We start from the raw sequence: 25763 nt of genomic DNA, 5'->3' as shown, positions 1-25763 counted from the left end.
ATTTATTTATGCAATGTTTGCTTTACATATACTCTCTTAATATAAATTTTCTTAGTAATAGAATAGCTTTAGCAATATTTATTATGATCAGACGATGGTTCTTGAGAAAAAAATTGCTAGATTTACATTAAAAGCAATAATGAGATTTTATAATTAATATGATAATCTTAACATTATTCCATACAAACTATAGACCAAATTAAAAGACCTATGTGTCCACTTGACAAATATTTAATGACAATTGAAACTAATAAACGCGCTAAAAGTTAAAAACTTTAATGTATTCAAACAAAACGTAAAAGTATACACGGAATGATCAATTATAGGTGTAAAAATAAAAAAAAATCGTTTTCAAAAATTAAAATAACATATTTCTAAGTGATCACTTTATAGTGTGATTAAAATAGGCGTAAAAAGTTATTTGCCCAAAAATGAGCTATAAATTCACACCTTTAAACATTTTACACGTATAAACAATCACCCTATATAATCTAATTGTTCCTAGTCAAGCGTACGATACTATTTTAGACATTAAATCAATAAATGAAGTCGATCTATGCCAGAACAATATAAATACGACTCATAAGGAAAATCATTTAAAATACGCAAAAAATCGCGACGTATTTTAAATGAACGAGTGTTTTTACATAACATGCACTAAGCGGACGTCAATTAAATCTCTTTAGTACAGATGCTCAACAATAGGGTTTCATGGAAATATCTCTATTACATCTAATGGAAAACTTGACGTGTATACATAAAGGCTAGACATGCGCGTAATCAAGTCATTGTGTCTCCGATGCCGCAGAATCTTTTCTTCTCCGACCATTGTCCTTACGGCTTGTCTTACAATGAATATTTCTTAAATAATCTCTATTCAGTAAAACTAGATAATAATCCATTATCAACTATATATATGGCTTAAGTTACAATAAGTAACTATAACATGATTTGAAAAAAAAGAACATTTACTCTTTAAATATACTTACAGCTCTTGTCATAGGAGGTACGGGAGGACCAGTAGGCTGAAAAAAAAGTAATTTTATAATTCAAATTTTATTGGAACAGGACGCACAAAAATCATTAATTTATTCTTTATTCAAATGGCTAGGCTGGCTATGTTCGAAAGCTGATGGGCGCTGTTAGCTGTTTTGGCTTTTACAGCTTCATCGGACTCAGGGCTCGCGGATCCGAAATCCGAAATCCGCGAGCTAATAAACTAAAAAAAAAAAAAAATTCAAATAAACAGAGAAACGCATCTAGTATTTAATGGCAGTTTTAATTAGTGCTATCTTGTTGGAGAACGTCCACGTGATCGCTTGCTTTATATTTTGCCATGGATCACCAAAAGTTCCATAGAGTCATTACGGGTGAGATGTCAAAAAACATGAGGATTCGTATTTGCACACTCGACGACAACATCTTTTTGTGTTGAGTTATTCGGGGATCTAAACGTATATATAGATGTTATAATGTAACTCAATATATCTGCTTACTATTCATATTAAAAAAATTGTTATTGATACAAGGTCAGAAATTGTTTCATTCTTTCAAATATAACTTAAATCGTTACAGATCAGTTACTCGCTCATACTTCTCTCCGTCCTCTTGAGTATAATAAATCAATGAACTCTATAAGTTACTTACGAAGTCATCCGGGTATAATTGTAAATGAGGGTCTTTATTTTAATTAGATTTATTTTTCAATGGATTTATTTTGGTAGCACACTCATTTCTCCATGTTTCCGTAGAATATTTGCTTTTTAATAACAAATCTTAATTTAAAAACACTTTTGTAAAGTTCAATTACTATAAATCTTTGTAATAGTCTCCAGTCCCTAATTAAATGTTTTCGTTCTATGGAACCATTAAACATTTTACATATTGATAACATTTAATATACCAGTTATTTACACCCTAACTGTCAGTGTGTTGATATCTCTTCGGTTTCATAACTTCGTTTGTTCTATAACTAAAGTAATTTTCACTAAAAAAATTTTCACACATAGTATATTTATCTTTTATTATTTGCAATATTTTTTCACTCTTGTCAAGTTATTACCCTATCAATCCTGATATATATACGGAAACCTTTTATTCCCCTTACTGTATGTAGAAGTATTCAAAGAATAAGTTATCAAACACAAACGTCGTTGTTTCTGAATAAAATATAATAAAAAAAACACTCATATGCTATGTTAGTAACATATTAATAATATCAATTTAAAATGAAATAGATTTATTTGGACATAAGTAGACATAATACATTGACGCACCGATATATATATATACATGTATATATATATATATATATATACATGTATATATGTATATGTATATATATATATATATATATACCATAAACACTTGAATAAAATCGATGAGGTATACCTCCATTACAAGGAGATTGGTAAAAGGTAATGCAATCAGTATTTAGTATTCTTTTGGTGTGAAATTCAATTCAATTTAAAAAATCTTTGCACGCGTGATGAATAACCAAATCTTATTGACGTCAAATAAGAGTCAACCACCTGTTCGGATGATAAATTATGAAACTGAGAATAAACCAGACAACAAACTCAGCTGGACAATATGTTTTAAAAAAAAGTATGAAATAGTATATAAAAGTAATATTTACATTACCTGGAGGCGCACACATCATTCACAAGTTGTTCTTACTTTTGTTACATCCTAATCTAGCTAAAGAAACTATCTGAACATTATTTGGAATCTTATTGTAAAATCGTAAAGGTCCGAGACATGGCCGCTTACGAAGGGTCTTATGGCTATAGGCTCTATTAGGTTACCTAGACAGCAATGGAGAAGAAGGCTGTGCTTGAAGTTTCGCTGCGAGATCGAATTGAAAATCGGTAGAAGAATCAAGCTCCTCAAAGTGATATTGGGCATGGCAAATCGCTCGTGCAACCGAAGGCCGTTGGGGCCGAAAGGTTCTCTAATTCCCCTATAGGAAGACCGCCGACATAGTAAAGGTCGTGAAAAGTCGCTGGATGTGGGCAGTGCCAGACCGATCGTGGTGGTAATCTTTGGATTCTTTAGATTTGGATTCTTTAGGTCTATATCTTGCAGTGGGTGTCTAGCGACTGAAAAGAAGAAAAAATTGTCCATACAAATCCTTGCCAACTTTATAACTTAATTTTTTCTCTTATTAACACAAGATGGTCAGGCTTTTGTTAACAAAAAATTGAATAAGAAACGTACAGCAAACCAGATATACTGTAAAAAAAAAACTATTTCACAATCTCTTTTGTAATACACTATGATTTCACAAGTTTTATATAAACTGTAACTCGAATCACCCCGTTGTGGATATTTTTTAAAAATATTTCGTATATGTCCATTTACAGACAATAAGTGCGTATGGGTGTGTGCGTATACATTTCCGATAACGAAAAATTAATTGATAGAGCGTGAAAAAGCACGGGAAATATTTTTTACATCCACCGAACGTTACGAAGCCCATCAATCACTAAAATCAATCATATTCAGTCGCGAATTAAAACATTTGAACGGATATGCACGGCCGGACTATACGTCACTCTGTAGACTATTTTATAAGTCGTTTTTCATTTCATATAGGTGACTATCTTTATAATTTATCATCATCGACATCATTTTAAACATAGGACGTCCAATACTAGACATAAGCCACTCTCATGATTTTTAATAGCACCGATTTCAAGCGGTCTTCTGTCCACCTTATGCGTGGACGTCTTACACTGAGATTGGTAATCCTTGGTCTCCACTCTAGAACCTAAGTGTCCCTGCGGCCATCAGCTCGGCGCGCAATCAAACCACCTGTTTATATCAGTCATTTTCATTCGTCTACGGATCTCTCTTCATATTTCTTTATTACAATAATACCAAACCATAATATGTAGTACGTTTGTATAATCTAATAATGCATTGTCTAGGCACCTTAAGAAAAATGTGGAGCCTTAATTAGTGTTATTCTTTTTCTTTTCAGTCGATAAATGCCCACTGCAATGCATAGGGTGCTTTCCTCAAAAATCGGCACGATCACCTGTCCTGCGCTGCCCATGAGGACAGTTATGAGAGTCGCTGGAAGACTAGCGACTTCACTTCTCCTTGACTATGTCATCGGTTTACCTAGACGGGAGCCTGACCAAGGGTCTACCGGGCGATATAAAGAACATTTCGGACCCAACGACCATCAGTCACTGCGGCTTCAGGCGAGCAAATCTTCGTATAATGACATTTGCAGATTCACGGATTTGAGTTGATAGTGACCATAGAACACTAAGACCTCTTAAAAGTAAAGAAGTAGGGTAGCTACGGGGCAGGCTGCTAGTTACTACAATTTTACCGTATACGGAGGGCACCAAGCTCTTAGATCGCTTCGGAAGACGCTCTATGGAGCGACTAAGCTAAACCCTGGGTCGTGGCGACTCTCATGGGACTCAGGTCAGTGGTCAATAATACCCGCTTAGCATTCCGACTCAAGGGCGCTCAAAAGGGCCTATCATCGGATTTTTAAAGTTTTTATTCGTTATATAAAGTCACTCTTAATTGATTTATAAAGAATAACAAAGATTTTTTAAAATACGCGTGTGTTTAAATAAATGTGAGCAAGTAAAAACTACTGGAATAAACTGTGGAGTGAATAACTTGATATGATATTAAAAAGAAAAGCAAAATTCAAATATCAAATATCATATGCGTCAACCTTTCGTTTGAAACTCACCGGTTGTGTAAAGCATGTGTTGGGCCCATTTGCGCTGCCGCCGCGGCAGGCGCTCCCGGCCGCTGCTGCCTTTATGCCCTCCATCTCCGTTTGAATGTAACGCACCTCTGATTCCAATACACCCAACTGGTTCTCCTTCAATAATCAAATACATTAATGTAGTATAAATACGTTTACATGCTAGAAAATTATTATTTTTCATAAAAAAGAGGCATTAAACACCATACAAAGATAAGAAAGTATCCTAAAAAGAAACTCAGAATATTACCGCAAAACAAAGTCTATATTATAAAGTGATTGCTTATAGTTGTGAAAGTTAAACAGGGGGTAAAAATGTTGGCATTTGTCAACAAAAATCTAAAAAGCTTTTACAACTGTTTTCAATCACCTGTACGAAGTGTCGACTCTGAAATATATTACATCCAATAATTTTTTCTATTGGAATGCGACAAGCAACTTTTGGTATTACAAAGTCAGCAGGGACATATTACTAAGTTTAATAAGTTAGAGTGCGAAATTTGAAAACGCTATTTCTTATAATATTTTTGGATAGTGTGTATCATATGTTATATTAATTGACAGAAAATGAGCTATACATTCACCACTTTCAAACAGTTACACCTATAACCAAACATACTGGAAATATTAAAATCTCGTTGTTTAAAATGGTAAAATGAGAAAAAATACGACGTGCAAAATGTTAGCACTAAAAAGAAAACCCATCGTGTCGCACTGAACTCTAAATATCAAAAAAATAATTCTTTTATAAGTTACTCTCTGTATACATCTATAATTCCGCAGGATTATTATATGATGAATTTCAAAAAAGGTCATCAAGAAAAAATTAATCGATCCTATTATCGACATATATATTGAAATATTTAAACTTTTATAATTTTGAAGACATTCGTAAAAGGAAGCAAATTAAAAAAATGACGGAATTTGATGTGTTTTGTTCTTCAGAGTAGAATGCGTTCTATATTTAAAACTTAAAATAAAATATGTCAATTTATTATCATAACTTTGACGCCAAAACGTAAACAATAATGTCTGTAATACCTATTCAGGTTAAATATCAAATTCGTAGCTTCTCCGAAAACTAGAGTTTATTATCTTTAAATTTTCAGCCCGTCATTCAGCAGTTACGAACAAACTTTACTCTGATATCCAATATTCGACTGTTCGTTCCACTCGAATAGGTAATTAATGGTACATCTAGCTGTAAATGCTTGTAGCAACGGCTTACGTACGCTGAATGCCCGTATATAAACGGCAATGTAACTCTAACAAACAATTAGGCACGCTGTTAAATAATCATTATTTATACTCACGAGATTTATGCTACTGGTTTTGTAATTATCAAGTTTATTTATGAGCTCTTGGGGATTGTTCACATCAATAATTTCGTCAAACTGGAAACAAACAATTTATTAATTGAATATACGATTCACGTGTTTATTATTTTAAATAGGTGCGTATAAAGCTAAACATAACTTCACATTGGTTTCGTATAATATTAAAACAACAAATTTAAATATGTTTGCCTATTGTGGGCGTACAGAGCCCAGGTCATAATTATTGTACCGTTAGCGTATGTATCGTTAGCGGCGTCGAAAAGGGGAATTCACCAGAAATATAATTCTTTATTTACATCAGTTTTATGGCAGCAACATTAAGTTCATCGTCAGCGGCGCATCGAAAAGGGTAATCCCATATATATTCATTAACGTCTTTATAAATACGGTCGAAGCTTGAATGAATACACACACTTCTACTTTGAACTTCGTTTTGTTACTACCTTAAGACTTACCGGCCCTAAGAATAATCCCAAAGAATAATACAAAGAAACAATATTAAACGGCTTCCTAAACAGTATATCAACATCAGAAATTAAACATGTACAAGATTTTATACTTTTGCTAGTGATATTATAGAAAAAAAAAATTAGAAAACTGTTTAATCATTTTATCAATTGGTTAATGTTTTTCTAGATATTGTGGAGCGATATATTAAAAAAATTGTTATTTAACGAGATAAAGGAAACACTTATATGGATATTCTCAAGTATATACAATAATGTGAATTTTTCATTTACAGTACCCGGCGATAAATATTTTCAAATCGACCTTTGGAAAGAGATAATCGGCTAATTTCGGCTTCATAGTGCACTATCTCTGTCCCACACTAGCTATGTGACATTTTGTCAGTCGTATTTCGTGCGACAGAAATTACCGATTATAACCGAAATTAGTAAATTTTGTGACGGAATATTAAGACGGATATTATTTAACAATTGTCAGTGTGGACTTTAAAAAAAATAAGAAAATTGTATAGGAGTTTTGAGTAAAATAATTCATACCTTATCAAAGAAACTTGTTTCTTGTTTGCTTGATACTTTTCGATTTATCGCAGCCGCATCGCCCTGGGAGATTCAAAAGTTAGCGAAAACTTTTTAATGATCGGTATTTCCAAAATAAAACAAATTATAAATAATGTAACGGATTATATCGCTGTTAATTTTAGTTTAATATATTATTGTATATAATAGGCACCATAAAAAAAAATGGCAATACAAAAATTTCGACTATAAAAATCTCTAATTCATCTGTAAACGGAAACAGTTTTTATAAATTTTCGTAAAACACTTTTACATTTATTATATTCAAAACACGCGTTGAATATAAATTGACAAAAAGACTTATTATGCAATAAACGATTACCTAAATGACAAAAATCTTTGACGGTGAGATATCGCTTGATTATTTTATTTTTCATTTAGCTTATATCTTACAGAAAGGGTATTTAAATAAATCTGTATTGTTAAGCTTTGTAAATTATGAGATACTGTGGAATTTTTTCCTGTTTTTTCTCTGCAACTGTATCGCCTTTCGAAACAGAGTAAAATCAAAAATGAAATATTTTTAAAAGAAAATTGACTATAAATAAGTCCTGTTAAAAGTTCCAATATTTAATAAATTAATTTTATCTTTATTTTTATCTTTCCAAAAAATGAGCTCATGGTATGCATTATGTTCGGTTCAGATTGAAATATGTTAATTTTGAGTTTTGAAATCGATGGAAGCACCTAGCCATCATCATTCTATTGTAATTTAGATGTTCGTAATACGAAACAATAATCTTTAACGAGGATTCGTGCCTTTACCAAAATCTAATGTAGTGGTGGTTACAAACACGGTCAAAAACATTGATAGAATGACGACTTTTGCGGCGATTTTTTTAGAGAAATGAAGAGAGACAAAAGGAATCAGGAGAAGAGAGAAAGACAAGAGGTGAATTACACATATTATCTTCTTCTTCAAAAGCCGAGGTTCGGTTGGTCGTAGATTCGAAGAGTCGCCTCCACAGGTCTCTTTGACCGGGTTTTCTGAGTGCTTCCCTTATTATTAGACCTGTCAATCACCCGCACAGAGTCCGCGCATGAAATGGGTAATCGCCGTCTTGGTCTCTTTCCCTCTACTTTTCCTTCGAGAACCAGAACTACGTGGTCGAAGTAGCCCTGATTCCATTCGATAGCACATGGTAAAGAGCCTGATCTTTCTAGGATCAAATCACACTCCTACTAATTGAAAGTATCACAAATCTTTCATATTTCAAGCACAATAAGGTTTATTTACGAAAATTTTCTTCAATGAGAAAATCTGTCGGAAATAGAACCTGTGGTCAAGTAAGTCCACAGTCCTCGACGACAAAGAATAGCACAGGTTATTGAGTACAATTTAAAAGGTCCACACAACATCTTATGTAAAACTAAAATAATGTTAAACAACCTTTCACCGCGGTGTGGATAAAGGCTAATTACTGACGTATCAGATATTATCATATATTCTAATGCATAAACATAATAATAATGTCCATCATCAACCACCTACCATTCATTTCAAAAGAAACAAAACCGTTAAATTTGACACAAACTTTGTTTTGTTAAAATATTGAATACAAAAACATCTGATACATCCGCAACTAATTCCGAATTTGCCTTATTTTCAAATAAGCTACTGTTTTAATCGGTCTTACTTCGTGTATTGTTTTAGTGTGATTTAATGATTAAATTATCAAGTTTTTTTAACAATTAACAATTGTGTGATGTATTTTTGACAAGGCGTTTCTTATCTAAATATATTATGGCTACTTTCACCACTTCGTGCATATTCACAAGCTCTTAAAAAAGATCCGTCTATAAACCAACTAGATTCTGAATAGATACATGATGTAATACCTCAGGATTATTTTTATTTAGTTTCTCATTGAGAACAGAGTTTTCAATATTCAGAAGCTTCAACTCTCCCTGCAGCCGTTTTATCTGTGCACGACACGTTTCGAGATTGTGATCTTTAGTCATTAGCTCCTTGTACAAAATGTACCTGAAAATATATACGAACAAATACTAACCGCTTTTCAAACATGTTGCCCTTTTTTATTTTTATCACATTAAAATAATTTTGCGTCTGATATACGGCGCCCCATCGATTTTACACGCCCGACGAACGTCAAAGAAGACGTTTATCAAACGAAAGCAATTACCTTTTTTTTAAATTTCACCCGCGAAGAGGAGGTTTAATATCAAAATAAAATCGAAGCAAAAAGATTTTATATATATAAAACTATTAAGATCAGTTGTAAAGAAAACAATTTACTATGTTACGATTAATAATCTGTGTTTGCATAAAAATATATATTAGCATGAAATATAATACAGAATGAGAAGAAACGTATACAAATGAAAGTATATCCCGGTTAAATTTGTTTGTCAACAGATTAACAATTTTTAATGACAAACGGCTGACGCAGAACAGGTAACTTTTAGGAACGTTTAGGTTTTGGAAAAGAGACCAGAGATAAGCGCAGCGTATGATATCCATCTTGGTGTACACAAGCCACTTACTTATGCCCAGCGTTGGACAACTTAAGACTTAAATGATGATGATTAAATCTTAGCTTTCTAACTTATTACTTCTATAAAACCAATTAACCTAATTAGTAATTCCGTAAAGAGATTGAGCTCCATATTTATATGGAATGTTGACAGTGTATTCGGCATCGCGTATTGAATTTCACCGAAACACGTTGGGTGCCAGCCAAACATTCCTCTACACACTTGTTCCGAATACCAATGTGTTTTGAAACACATGTTAATTGTACTTTGGTAATTAACGTTATTGTTTAAATTTAAATCATGGATGCGTACACAATAATTAATTAAATTGTTCATTTTATACTTTCACTAAATTTATTTGATACATTCGAAATATAAATTTTGCTGACTGTCTGCCCTCCTTTATTAAATATAATAATTAATTTCAAACATAATACTGTGATAAAAAATTAAGTTGAACTTGTTTATGAAATGTAAATCCTTAATTTATTATTCCAAATCAATTTCATTCCCCACAGAGTAATCCCCGTCGGATAAAACGCACTTTCAGAAAAGTCTTCTTCACTTTTTCCGATATAGTCTTTTTTGATACCGTTTTTATATTCTGAATCGTGCCAAAGCGGCGTCCTAGCTTTGGCCTATTAAGTTTGCTGAATAGCCAGAAGTGAATCGGAGAGAAATCAGACGAATACAGTGGTTGTGGAACGATATGAGTTGAGTTTTTGACGTAATTTTTCCAAAAAAAAATGAGCGATTTTGGCATCACTCGTGACTTGACTTGTTTGACAAAATTGAATTATGAGACAAAAACACGTGTAGCTCGAAGATATTTAATTAAAACTTTTTGCAAATAGCCGCTTGGCAAATGTTATTACCAGCCTTCATAATGCACGGCAGTTTTAAATGACAATTTTACCTAATTTTTTTATCACAGTAGTATGACATTAGTAATATGTAGTACATATATAGAGATTATTTGGTTTGTACAGACACGATATAAATTACGTACGCTTTCTTTCCATGTTGGAATTCCAGTAGTGAACACCCTGCCTACCAAACATTGAATTCTCTTTAGCCTAATATTTAAAGTTTCTAAATATGTTGGTAAATCGATGTATAGAAATCGAAAGATATTGTTTGCGACCAACTAAGCCTGCGTGTAAGATTGTCTTCTATTCAATTTCGTAAAAAAAGCTTGCATCCTGATATTGAATACCTTAAATTCTTTAAAGTAGGTAGTAAAATGTTTAGAATTTACTTGCGCATAATACCTTTTTAGTGATTTTTAAATTATTTACGTGTTTTTTGTTTCGCCTTAAGAATGAAAAGGAAAAAAACCTCTTAACTTCCAAGTCGGCATTATCAGCGACCAGCTTCTCTTGCATATCGTAGCTTTCGGTAAGTTTCCGAGTGAGGTCGATTTCCTTTAAAAAAAGAGAATGAATAAATCATCAAAAAATGCTTTACATTTTTTATTACTTTCATTATTACAGTTAACCGTGTTTGTTGTATCGATGACGTACAGATTTGCTTCGAGTGATAACTCCGCCAGATGTTCCCGTAGCGTTCCTCATATAACTTCCGGCTAGAAAAGCAGGATTGCACATTTTCAGCTCGGGGACTACCGGCTCTATAACAACAGTTTCATTTTAATAAGCATTTATCTCTTCACTTATACATCCTCAACTTTCATGTATAACCTGGAATCCTTTCATATTCAAATGTTCGATTTTTTGACGCTAAGGAAATCATCACAATCATTAGATATTATATTATATAAATGGACTGTAAGGTTCTGGAGTCCAAGGTGGACAAATGACCTTGAGAATGTCGACAGACGACGCTGGATGCAGTCTGGTTCAAAAATCTCTGGGTTGATGTCTATTGGCCTATTTCCAACAGTGGACGTCTTACGACAGAAATTAATATATTGCTAATGATATGTACAGGGTTGTGTGCCAATTATCGCCAAGTTTAACATGAGGGTTAGATAGCGTAGTTTTTAACTTCAAGTCCATTCGGGAGATGATGCTGCCCCTAGTGCGTGAATATTTTCGATTACAGCAACCAATGCAGGGGAGGGTGAGTGCTATTCTATAATTACTAGCTTAAAAATATATTTATCGTGTTTAAAACCGATAAATATAGGGAGATTGATTATAGGTAAAGCTTTACGAGATTCACTCTTAAAGTATATATAATACCTTAAGAGTGATCCTTCTTATTCTTTGCAGCTGATTGCACAGGACCTCAGCAAGGCGAAGACCTCCCTCCAGACCTCCCAAAGATCGCCACGATGATCGAACTTACGCTGCTCGCATTTTGCGACTCCTTGCGACCATTACTATATGGTTGATCCATCTAGTGCGGGACCTACCCACGCTGTGTCTACCTGCTCGTGGTCGCCACTGGAAAACCTCCACGGCCATCGGTTGCACCAACGATGTGCCATATCTAGTGCCACTTCAGACGAGCTATTCTTCGTGCTATGACGATGAACTTGGTTTTTCTGCGGATTTTCTCATTTCTGATTCGATCTCTAAGCACAGAGTATATGCCTTTCTATGTGACCTTGGGTCTTCTTATGAAGCCCATTATAGGCAACCACGCCTCTGTCTACGTATGTTTTTATTGACAATTGGTCAAGCATCTTCGTCTTCAGACATTGCCGTATTTTGAACGAGAAAATGTTTCGGAGCTTATATACCGTTCGTTAATTGACAATTAACAAACGACCTTTAGAGTTACCCCTTTAAAACATTTAATATACACCTATAATCAATCACCGTGTATATATATAATCAATGAAAAGTAATATTAAAATACAGATTTATTTGTCATTAAAAATAATTAACGTTGTGTATTAACCACGGACTAAATCCGCGTCTGTTATTTCGTCGTGATAAGCCTACAGTGAACTACATTTTAATAATGAACAATGACAAAATATGAAAACACGTCGTCAAATCCGATTACAACAGCAGCATTTTAATACCCACATAATATCTCTCGGCAACAAAGGCGGAAATATATTATGTATGCATTCGCAAATTGGACCCGGTACCTACGCATTCGCCGCGCGAATAATATTCAACATGAACGCGGCTATGAACAAAACGGCCATCAATTTATGTAACATCATCGACAACATACATAATCAAATAACATTCATTGCGGCTAAATTCAATTGTGGCCACCGTGAATAATGAGCACTCATATTGTCTGTATGTTTTGGAATAGATACATTTATTATTGGCCTAAATGTTGGCAGCATACAGATATATATATACATAAGGCTTTAAAGCCTAAACCTATTTCAAAAAACCTTTTACAACTTTGAAACTAACAGGAAGCGAAAGGCACTTGTAGCCATCTATAGTCTGTAGAAACAGAGTGTAAACAATGATCAGTTCAAATATTTTCTAGCTTCATTATCGTTACGTTGTGATTTCTAAAACTATTTATTTTTTATATAATGTACCAAACATTGCAACAAATAAGTTATTATAAATTCACCCTTTTACACCTTTTACTCGTATTACCTCTCCTACACTCTTACAAGGCGGTCACAAGGTGAACAGAAGACCATGTTAAGGTCGTGAAAAAACACTGGATGCGAGTTATTGGAAATCTATGAGGAAGACCATAACTAAATGGATGTTATTGTGAGAATAAGAGAAATTTGGTGGGTCAAGAGCGAGAAAACAAAGTCGACAGAATTTTTGTGGGTTCTTTTAAGATCAAAGTGGGTTAGAAACCTTCGTAATTTTAAGTAGAAGGACGCAATTACAGGTTGCACAATCTGGACTTCTCGTAATCATAACTATGTGGTCAGTGGCATTGGCCTCCCCAAAATATCTCTACGATGGCGGATCTTTTGCTGTCCGCATCCAACGACTATCCGCGACCTTAAGTATGTCTTCGATCTGCCCAGTGGAGAGGAATCTACTAACACCGCGTCTACCACCTCGTGATCACTACTTTAGAAACTTTTCCTTATCGATTGTTCGGGTTACTTTTAACTGATTTCTACTGATTTTTTAATCAATCTCGAAGTGAAACCTCGAGCATCTTATAAGGCCCATCGTAAGCAACACATATTGGTCAAAAACCTTGATTAAACCATTACGGTATTTTAGACCATAACGTATTTCGGAGCTGTAAATTTATCTATATTGATATATAAGATAAATAAATAAAATAAATTCTACGAACTTCGTAACTAAGTGTTAATATTTTGAAGGATGTTTACCAAATAAGTTTACAGGTGAGCTATCAAAATAAGCCGTATCATCTTTGGGTTTTTTGAACTGCTGCACTTCGGCGCCGACCAATTTCTGAATGGTTTTTGTAAGTCTGTCAAAGCGTTCCATCTCGCGAAGGAGCAACTCGTTTCGTTCACCGAGTTCTTTGATGTCCGCTTCGTTTAAAACTGTCTTCTATTACAAAAAATAACAATTCAGTTTCACCTTATTCATCTCACTGTTCTACTTCTATATGAAGGACATTATTGTTTGTAAAATTAATTGTTTAACCCTTGTCATGTTCTTGTCTTTGAAATAAGCCTTTTGTTAGGGCTCCAAAACCATGTGTGGATTCAATTGAAAGTCACAAAAGGGTGATTGGTTATATTGAAAAGGTTTAAATAGGTGAGTATACGACTTATTTGTCAGCAATTCAATCAAACTGTATAATGTAATCACTCTGATAAAGGTCACATTTTTTTTCTCATTTTTCACTTTAAGCAGTGTAAGATCTGCAGGGACAGGTAGTTAACAATAATTAATTTTAATACGTACTAAAACACTTTTTCTTACATTATTATCATTTTAAAAATTTTCTGAACTATTGATATTTGGCTATATAGATTAATTGACGGAAAATCAGCTATACATTCACGCTCTTAAAGCTTTTGCACTTATAACCAATCATCCTGTATATTTCGGTTTCTATCACATGAGTTTCCTCATGATGTTTGCACAAAGTATACATTTACACACACACTTTAACAACTGATGTAAATGAAAATCTTACCACCGCTAGGTTACTTAATACCTTTTGCAAACTGAGCAACCTCGCTTTAGAATCTCTTATGATTCTTGCGCTTTTTCTAGTGTCATGCTGAACATCTTGCAATAGTCGTAACATCGGATCTTCTGTTTCCGTGTCAAAAGGAGAACCTTCGAATAAAATAAGGAATACCGAAAATACGTTATTCATTTAAACGTTAAAACAGTACATTATAATTCATTAATAATTGTATATGTAATAATTGAAAAATAAACAAAACTGATTAGTACAAAATTCTAACACTACTTCCTTTACTTATACTCTTATAAAAATATTACGGCAAACACATTGAACTAATTCAAAATAACTTATTGAAACACAAAACTCACAAGGCCGGGATTTCTGTAACAAAGATAATTTAGTTATTTTACAATGTATTGTTTACCTAAAATAATTGTCTTACGTCATCTAACCTACACATAAAAAATGTATACAATATGTTAAATATAGACGAATATATTATTAGAATTCGGTCGTTCTTGCTCGAATCATTGTATGCAAATTGATATTTACTTTGACATTGAAGTTGTAATTTTGAATTTTATTAGTTCCTCCTAAAACTATTTCATTGTTTCATTTATAAACTGGTCTATTGATGCACCAGTTTGCTTGTCAAACTTTGTCAATGTATCGCTAAAAATACTCAGATAACCCTAGGATTGCGAAAGTTTATTTAGAAATTCTTTCTTCAGGTCGTAAATATTCATGTGCTACTCATGTAGTAGAAACATGTACAAAAGTTATAGACATTTATCAATGACCTATTACAACTTTCACGTTTTATATAAGTATGTTTAGGTTAACAGGTCTTTAATTTTATTAAGAATTATATTTCAAATATTTACGCTAATTTAGTATTTGTAATAAAAAGTGTTGAAGCTAAAAGAATTTTTTTTTTACTCTATAGTACCTAGTTTTAATAAGATCTACCATTAATGAAATCTATGTTATTTTTCACCTTTGTTACGTGTGTTTGTTCACAGTATTTATTTTTAGGGTTCTCGTGTATCTTTTGTCTCTCCATTTCCAGATTCTTCGGATGGAGTAATGCTTTAACACATCTGTTACCAGGTAACTGTGACATGATGTCGAAGCTGTTCGCCGACAGTCTATCGTCGCCTTGTGCGGACTGTTTGTCTAGATTGAGTTTTTCATCGACCTTAGAATCGTCCTGTTCAAAATATAAATTTATATAAGTTTAATTCAATGTCAAATACTGATATTAGACCTGCGTTTTAGGTTTTAAAAATGTTGACAAACTTATTTCTTTTACAAAGTTTATCACAATGTTTATTTATAAAATTTATTATCTGAATAAGGACACTTAAAAATAGCACAAGGAGGGCCAAATTTTACAGAAACTAGATCAAATCGAATTCCTCTCGGGCATTGAGCATCTACGGGCATTCCTTAACGTAACTAGATCTCTCGCCCCCTGCCACGCTTCCGCATCGATAAAGTCGCGAAGCGGTCGCTAGCTATGACCCTTCGCCCACGATTTAATTGTAATGAAAATTCGATACTGTCACACTTTTGTCGTAACTTGATTTTATAACCTCCGTTCTCTCCCTGTCATGATCCAATAGCGCATTGACATCTCTACTATAGCGCATTGAAAATACAACTAACACAAGTTAGTAGCTATCGCAAGACCACATAAAATCGCTTGAAGGAGAGGTCTATAGCTACGAAAGTTCCAAAGGCGCGGTTATCTGAGAACGATCCATAACAAACTCCGCCGGATTTTTTGTGATCACAATTATCCTTAATACAGTAGTAAGATCATCAATAACAATACTAACATTATGTACATCGCTATTTTTATTAAATTTATTTTGAAAAATGTGCACAAAGACTAAACATCTAATTCATCGACTATGTATTGCCGAAATTCTTTTTCAAAACAAGTCCTTAGGTCAGTCACAGCAGCGGTTGTGTGATTCGCGTTGTTTGCCGCAAACGCATTTATCAGCGGGCTGGCGGGCGGTGCATTTCATTGCACGACTACCACTGCATGTGCGGAAGTGGCTAAATATTGTTCCTTTCTTGCTAAACATTTCATTGACTTCAGCAGAATTTATTCTAAATGTATTCCGTAAGATGCAATGATGACAAAATTAACATGTTATTATAGAATCCGAATAGATAAAATAAAATTAATCGATGTTTCGATTAGAACTTTTTGATATGATTCGTTTGTGTTTGATGTGTAGTCTTGTTTGATATGTAACCAGTGTCACACTACTCCAAACAGACGCATTCAAAGCGGGCACTCCGTCCATTTATCCGTGTAAATTGTCAAAGACAGCTCTAAAAAACAACCTATCGATGTTGATGGAACTAGGAGTGCCCATTCGTTTTATGTACGCTTTAAACATAAAGCAAAATTTCGAGCTGTTCAATCATATAGCCTGTGAAGACGGTCGAAAGTAATAAATATTTTTGATCACCGGAAAAGCATATGGTTAACGAGCAATGAGGTTTAGTCTGATAAAATCCTATACCGCAGTATCCGAAGCAATACACACCAACGAAGACTGGCACAGAATGTTAGGTATTCTACATATTGCGCAACAAATTTTACAAAAAGTATAACGATCGTTAGTAATGAGAAATACAACTCAAGGAAGATTAAGAAGAATTAAAATTTTGCATTACTAAATTGGACTTTTCATTACAGCTTAAATTGAATTATTTAAGCTGTAATGATTAAAAATCTTCTGCAATAATATATCTGATGCTTACTATATCCAAATCAGAAGTGAAATTTAATTTGCTCGGCGTTAAAGAAACCGCCTCTTTACGTCCTTCCTCCTTTTTCCTTGGATCGTTTGAAGACTTAGGTGGCAGCCCCGGACTGCTCAAGGTCTTGTCCAAGTGCGTTAGGCTTCTAGGTGACTGTTCGAGGCGCGCGCCGGGCCTTGACCTCTTTATATGATGTTTTATGTTCTACAGAACAAATGGAATGAGCTAAGACATTTAAAAAAAATCATAACTCTAAATTCAAAATAAGATTCTGTAAAAACAGACTAGAAATAAACTACTTTAAAATTTAAATTAATTTATAAAAGTATTTTAATGACTTAAATTAGAATGTTAATGTAATTACGTAATGTTTTTACTGCAATCTATTTCATTACCTGAAAACGTATTATATTATCAGAGAAAAAACCTTATGATACGAGAAATACCCATAACAATAATAAAGCAATTAAAAATTTTGTTATTTTTTGAAGGAAACAATTTCTAATTAGTAAATGTATAAAGAATATTTAAAAAAATATGTATGAAAAAAATAAAATACGTGTTTTATGTATAATATCAAAGTCATCATTTTAGCAGCAGGATGCCCAACGCTGGACACAGGCCTCCCCCATATGTTTCCAATAAGGCATGCATAAACTTTTTACATTCAGTATTTGGTGACGACCTTAACGAGGTCGTCTGTTCGTCCACCTTAAGTCTCCCTAACACATGTTGTAAAGTCTATACTATATAACAAACTAGATTATAACTGACAATATAAAATAGCAAATATGCTGTAAAATGACATTGTACATAAACTGTAAATAAATAAACTACGTTACTTACAGATGTGAAAAAAATGTTAAAAACTAAATGACATATAAAAATATTTCATCAAACATAACCGCCTAGATTATATTTCAATAGTAGACAAATATTGTTAAAAAAATAAATTTACAAGCGGTAATACCTTCATTTGTATGATGATTTTAGATGTATAAAAAATAAATCGATTTACAGCTCAAAAAATTAAATAAGGTAAACCTATAAAATGAATGACATTAGTCACAATTTCCAACAGTTGTCAAAGTGAAAAGCGTTTCTAAGGTTGCATTCCAGATCTTTCAAAAAAGTATAATACAATTAACTTTTTTTTCATTCTGGCAAAGACGATCTCTCGGATCATATATATATATATATATATATATATATATATATATATATATATATGTGTGTGTGTGTGTATGTATATATATACGATCATATATATATATAAATCTGGTCATTTATATATGGGTTATAATATATATACATATATATATATATATATATATATATATATTATAACCCAGAAAAAAGTTATCCGTGCTACTTATAGTTTGATTCCTAAAATGTCTTGAAGAGGAAAAAATTAAATTAATAAAGACATTGACTTGCATTTCAATACGTATATGAAAATGTTTTATGTTCAACAAAAATATTATCAATTTTCCAAATTGTTCCGTAGTTGCATAGCAGTTCAATAAAATATGAAAAAATTTAAAATATGAACTATTTGATAGGTGGCAGGTAGATTGGCTCGTGGAACTGACGGCAGTTGAGCAACGCGGCGTAGTAAAGTCATCGTGGAGATCTTTAGAGGTGGCCTATAGTCCAGCCTACAGACTGATATGATGATAGGTCAGAAACGAAGGTTAAATTTGGCTTCACAATAGAACATTCTGGATACAGGCCGCTTCCAACTAGCCCTAATGGATATCTATGATGAAATACACAGAATAAATGATGATGATAATGCTATGGTTACCTGGATGAACTCTCGATTTGTACATACCTTTGCTTGGTATATGTGATTTATTTTCATGTCCAGTTGATGTACAATAAAGATTAAATAAATAGTAAAATAAAAATAAATAATGTTCTTTTTCGTTGTAAAGGCGGTGATCTCCACTCTGGCCTAGTGTAGTTTTGTAGATGTCACATAACAGTTAGGTATGGCTTAAAATACTTGTGTTCCCCTAAGATGTTTTATATTCGTCAATTGTGAACACTACTGTTTTTTATAAGTAAACTCCTGAATCGAACCTGCAAATACATATCACGGACACTAACTACTAAGCCATCGCAGCTAATAATACAATCATCAATACTTTGTTATCCATATCTACAAACAGGTTATAAATAGCATGTTAATAGCCCGTATATATTTTGACATGGAAAAAAATACAATTGATACGGCCGTGAATTCGATGTTAACCATAAATTTAACACAGTGTTCTACTTTCGAATAATTAAAAAGATAAACGCGGTGAAATCCATTCTCAACTTTTACCCACATATTTTAAAATAAACAAGCCAGTATAAATATTCACTCGAATTTTTTTTTTTAGAATTTAGTATCCATGTGGTCTATAGATATATACGGTTAATAACAAACCGTGAATATCTCAGTGTAATAAAATAAATAAACTTTATTTACTGGTTTATAAAATGTAATATGTTTAAAGGAAACGTTAATTGCGCTATTTTATAATTACTTTTTAATTACTTTATAATAAAATAAGTAATATAATATAATCTTTATAATTACTTTAAATTTTAATATCTTCCATACATATACCTTTTTATCCCTACACGTTTTCTTACATTTCTTTTCTTATATTTCCTTTCGTACATCGTCTTACTACCATCGCCTTTTCTACAGTAATCCTCATTTATTTTTGTTTGTTTGATTTTGGTTTATCTTATTTTATAATTAAGGTTGAATCGCCAAAAAATTTACTATGTTACATGCAAATACAAATCACATTAAAGTAAACGCAGGACAATTGTAACTTCAGAAGGTCACCGACACAGCTGGACTTGCTCGTCTGAAATGGCAGTGGATGATGCACATAGCTCGTGTAAACGATGGCTGTTGGGGCCGAAAGGATCTCGAGTGGCCACCACGAGCCGCAGCGTGGGAAGGCCGTCCCACTAGGTTGATCGGCGACATGAGTTATGAGAAGTCACTGGATATGGGATGCCTGTCTTACAATTGAAATAAATTAGAAAACGAAATCATGTTTAAAAAAGGATTATAATAAACACTATATTCTTCACATAACTTATTTGTTAATTAATTTTCGAATTTATTATTACTACTACTTAGCTAAAGCAGGAATACATCTATCAGAGCAGACAGCATATTATAAAGAAAATAATATAATAGGAAATAAATTAAAAAAAAAAACCTTGATGTGATACTTATGACATAAATATATCACAAAAAGGAAGTTTTCTTTGTCAAGATGTTTACATTTTGTTGATATCTTATGAAGATTGTAATATGATTTATTTGTAAATATTATTATCATATTCATACAATAAAAGTCAGTTATAAATAGCTTTGGCTTTATTCTTAAGATAAGCTAATGTGAAGGTAGATACGGTTTCAATTTTAATCTACAATTAGTAAAGAGCATACATATAATAGTTTAAATAATGTGTCATCGTGGAAGGCTGGACAAAAGCCTATTATTCATTATCATTATTTCTGTACTCTATTTATTTATTTATTTTAGCATTTTTTGATAGCTTACAGCAAATTTTAAACACCTTATATTGTTACACTGTCATTCACAGTGGTAGTAATCTGAAAATAAAAAAAATGTGTACCTAAGAATTGTCGTCATCGATTCTTCATGATAATTACATTAACTAAATCCAAAACTAACTAATGATAAAGTAGTTATGCGAATAAAACCATTCCGTAAGGAATTTTCAATTATAATCCTGCCAGTTTAAATGCTCTTCAGGTAATATATTTCCTCAGTCTTTCATAAATTCGCTCATAATGATAAATTTAAAAATAAACCATTTAAATATATTCTTTTCCTGAGAATTATATCGATCAAAGGACATCCACAGCTGGACAAAGGTTTCCCTAAAAGATTTTCAATATCATCGGTTGGAAGCGACAGTTTAGAAGGTGGTCTGACCAGACGACATACTACGCTACGCTCCCCCTGTGGTCTGGACTCCAGAACCTCAAGGTCCTCATTTGCCATCTATTCGGCATGCTATAGGACCTGCCTACTGTCAACTTCAATTGTACCATATCGATATACTTTTTACATGACTTCCCTTAATTCATTTAGTGAGCAACTTTAAACATCATTTTACATAACACTGAATCATGATAGCAGTGACTCGTATTACAACCGTATAAGGTTTATTGTAACCTTTCGTTTACTTCCAATAAACTGTAAACGTTTGCTTTGGTGGATAATAGATAATGCACTTAATTTAATTAAAGACACGTGTATGGTTTCGAAGAGTTAGGTGGCAGTATGTTGGCATCTGCCAAGCGACCGGGACGAGAAAATGGCACAAGGTAAGTCATTTGATAAGAATATGTGTATTAGATTATGAAGCGATATGATAAAGCGTTTAACGTATTGCTTTGCATTGATAATAATTTCGTTTCTGCATCGCATTGGTACAAATTTTCATAATCATATTTTGTTAAATATTTTGTCTGTACATTTCATTTATACTCATACATACCTACCCTTATACTTCCATCTTTATCCCATGAAAAGAAACAACCAATTCATAATATTTTATTATTAAATAGCTCAGCGGTAGAAGACTGAGACTTGTGATAGGTCTTGGATTCGATTCCCGGTGTACAATTTAATAAAATTAACAATTTGTGCATTAATTACGATTTCCACTGCTTACAAACATGTTTCCAAATTATGGGCGGCTGCGTGCTCTGCGAACCATTACACCGCACCGTGATCGCCAACCCCCCAACAAAGAGTGGCGATTATGGTATATCCAATAACATCGCTTAGAAGTGTCTTTCATCCAGCCCAGGTCTTCGCCAAAAACTTAAGACTCCTGCGTAAGTCACGTAATGTTGCAGCAGTGTCATGGCGGCCGTTAGGCGAAAACCATTGAAAAGTAATTCATAATTATCCACAAAGTTACATTATAGATAGAAATATTACTAAAATATACAAAAAATCGGTTGAAGGTGTTAAAGTTTTAAGGAAGCGAATGTATAGTTCACTTGTCAGAATTTTTTTTTAAAGGTTTTACACCTATTTACAATCACTGTGTATATAGTTATTACTTTGAAATGTGTAAAGTTTATTTATTTCCGTTGGAATGCGACGAGCAATAACTTCTGGCAGTGTGAAATCCTCAAAGACAAATAGTAAACAATTATTTTAAAAACGCTTTTACTATATTATCATTGCGATATTTATTATTTTTAAAACCACTGATTTTTGTGTAGGTTGTACCATACGTTAATTGACAGCAAATGGGCTATTCATTAACCCCTTTGAATCTTTTACAGCTTTATCTTATCATCCTGTACATAGTGCAAAAGATCTACGTCATCCCTTTTTATAATAAAACAATTAAACGAATGCAAACTCAGTATTATAAGAAATCCAAAACCGGATTTTTAATTTACAAAAATGTTGAAAAAGAACCCTGTTTGATGTAACTATACGAGTAACCAGGAAACAGACGTATTGTATCTATTAATTCATAAAACACATTACTTGTCACGTTTTTTACACCGATGCGATAACATGCTGCCTCGAATATGTATTTAAGAACGGAAACAATTCTTTATAACGGCGTAAAACTTTTTTTAAAAATAATTTAAAAAGAAGATTAAATGTCCCTGTTTTAAAACATAAATTTAAGAATAAGAAATACGTCAACCACGGGATATGTGTCAATAATATATAAAATAAACTCATTATTAATTTTAAATACGACAAAAGGTCAGTGTATTATTAAGTGGTTTTTATTAATCTCTATATATTAATTTTAACTAATTAAATAAACTTCTATTACTTAACAAAGTATCAGGGAATATATAAAAAAGATTAAAAAAATTGTTCTCATGGTACGGCATGACCAAGGAAAATAGGATTTTATTTTTATAGAGAGTGTAATTGTTCGTTGACAAAAGAAAATAATTGTCTCTTTGGTTGTATTTATATGTTTTTATGCTATTAAGACTTTTTTTAACACCATATACAATAAATAGAGGATAAAGAAAGAAACAATTTATAAGGTATAAGAGGCGGTTTTATCGCTCGAGGCGATCTCGACCAGACAACCTTTGGATGGAGATGAGATACATGAAGGAGAGGGCAGTATAGAGTTTACATACATTAGATACTTATATTGGTGTTCTAAAGAAAGAAAAGGTCAAAGATTAAAGTTAACAAAAACAAAAAATAATATTAAAGCTCTTCACTCAGATCATTCAAAAGAGGTATTTCATGAAGTTACTAACTAAGATTAAAAGCTATTTAAACTTATAACTTCTAATTAATTGATTCCGTCGTTTTTGTAGTCTGCCTAACAAAGGCGTAGGCCCATAGATAGGAAAATAAACTCACAATACACTCATGGCTTTTATCGCACAGTAAAGTAAATAAAAAAAATACTCGAACATAGCGGCAAAATGCTTACAGAAAGCCAGTGAAATTTACATTCGAGTGCAGCTAAATCGATTCACACCTAAAAACAACAAGTATAGTAATATTAAATTTAAATAAAATAGGAATGACACGTCATTTTATTAAGTCCAGAAGATTAAACCTGTTGTCTGTCTACTTGTATGTCTCTATTCTACATTATTATCATCATTTCAGATGTACGCCGTCCATAACTAGACGTAAAAAGATCATAGCAGAATGTCCGGCGTCTTACGTCTATTTTAAATAGTGCGTCGATTAGATGCCCGCTGCTAGGTATAGGCCTCCGCCAAAGGTTCACACAATGATGGATCTCGCTCTGCCGGCTTCCAGCGACCTTAATTATGTCTGGGAGTGGGAGTGGCACTGTGTCCACCGGCACGTGGTCACCACTCGGGAACCTTTCTGCCACTACAGCCATAGTTTGTTCGGGCACTGCTTGGTTATGTTAAGTAGATAAATAAAAATGAATTTTCTAATCGAATGCTAAGTATGAAACTAGGGAACAAACTAAACAGTGTGCTCATTTTTTAAAATTTTGGCTAGAGTATTAAAAAAATTGTAAAAGGGGGAATGGATGGAAAAATAACAAAAACAACATTTCTTGCTTCGAACAAATCATAGTCAATTAATACACATCAAAAGGTATCAAAAATATGACGATTATCAAAACCAAAAATGGTCTTTAGAGTTTTATTATTATATTATCAAACAGAAATTATCATTTACCATAATGCAGTTACAATAAAAATATAAATAAATCATTAAACCTATATTTGTAAGTAATTGTAGATTATTATTATAAGACATCACTTGTAGTGATCACTTTGAATTACATTTAATTTATATATTTACAGGTCATATATTACAAAAATAGTACAGAATGTTTTGAAATATACTGATATAAATAAGTCGTATTCATATTAGAATATTTTTAAACAAGCTGGACTTAAAAAAAATATTTGAGGAGGTTGTTTTTATTGCATGCGAGTGTAATCGATCTGTAATAAAATCGGAAGCCTTTATGCACGTCTCTTGCTATCTACATTCAGGTAGCGTTATAATGGATGGACATACCAAAGCTTGTTTTATTTTCGATGGTGCAATACCGAACAAATTGATTTCTTTGTTCTAAAAACCCTTTATTAAAGATAAAAGAATATCTGCAGCTCCCATTTTAGATTGCTTTCGAAAAATTAATTTACACATAAAATGTTTTTATACATGTTTATATGTTTAATACTAGCTGTCCTATGTCCGCTTCGAGATAAACGAACGCCCGCCTTCCGCCTCCTTGCGGGTGGAATTTCGATAAATCCATTTTTATCTAATCGCTATATATAAAGATAGATTACAATATACTCTACTACGAAAATACACTCTTAGGAAAATTATCTAAAACGGCCAACGGCCCTTTTTAAGCTATATCCCAAATTTCACTTATTTGTAAGTGATCCCAAATCATGGCGCCTGAGTTTGTTGTAGTCTTCTCAGATAACAACTTACTTGGTTTTAAGTCCTCTTAGTTTTAAGTTAATGGATTCAAATATTGGACAGCACACTTTGATTCTAGGTTTTAACAAATTGCGTTCTTTTGTCATTTCCTAATGACTTACATAAGTCATCTATACATAATCATAAGTAGATAACAATATGAATAAATGACTAAATGAATTAAGCTGAAATTATACAGCTCTGATATGCTATCATCTATTACCGCGATATACAACCTCAGTATTTATTACCAGCCCAGTTTTGAGGAAAAAGACGAATACAATCTTATATAATTCACACTTTGTGCATTAATTATATAGGATTACCATTGCTCACAAATAAA

At 32.7% G+C, this 25763-nt stretch overlaps 1 protein-coding gene across 1 annotated transcript in view; it reads right to left on the bottom strand.

Annotated features, from left to right (window-relative positions):
* Nucleotides 1–24347, bottom strand: part of LOC137919674 (rootletin-like) — a 32925-nt gene extending 8578 nt beyond the window's left edge. The window contains exons 1-13 of the mRNA XM_068762818.1: nucleotides 24162–24347; nucleotides 17433–17636; nucleotides 15646–15858; nucleotides 15017–15029; nucleotides 14673–14797; nucleotides 13870–14056; nucleotides 11141–11247; nucleotides 10956–11041; nucleotides 8961–9105; nucleotides 7083–7145; nucleotides 6055–6135; nucleotides 4724–4858; nucleotides 990–1025 (exon numbers count right to left, since the gene is read on the bottom strand). Of these exons, the coding sequence (XP_068618919.1) occupies nucleotides 990–1025; nucleotides 4724–4858; nucleotides 6055–6135; nucleotides 7083–7145; nucleotides 8961–9105; nucleotides 10956–11041; nucleotides 11141–11247; nucleotides 13870–14056; nucleotides 14673–14797; nucleotides 15017–15029; nucleotides 15646–15858; nucleotides 17433–17636; nucleotides 24162–24347 (1581 nt within the window). The remainder of the gene's footprint in view (nucleotides 1–989; nucleotides 1026–4723; nucleotides 4859–6054; nucleotides 6136–7082; nucleotides 7146–8960; nucleotides 9106–10955; nucleotides 11042–11140; nucleotides 11248–13869; nucleotides 14057–14672; nucleotides 14798–15016; nucleotides 15030–15645; nucleotides 15859–17432; nucleotides 17637–24161) is intronic.
* Between the last annotated feature and the right edge of the window lie 1416 nt (nucleotides 24348–25763).

Source organism: Battus philenor, unplaced genomic scaffold (assembly GCF_028537555.1).
Source record: "Battus philenor isolate CCGP_79_NKW_IND1 unplaced genomic scaffold, ilBatPhil1.0.hap1 SCAF_1, whole genome shotgun sequence".
Lineage (NCBI taxonomy): Eukaryota > Metazoa > Arthropoda > Insecta > Lepidoptera > Papilionidae > Battus > Battus philenor.
Note: the sequence above shows the minus strand (reverse complement) of the source record. Positions and strands in the feature narration are given on the sequence as shown.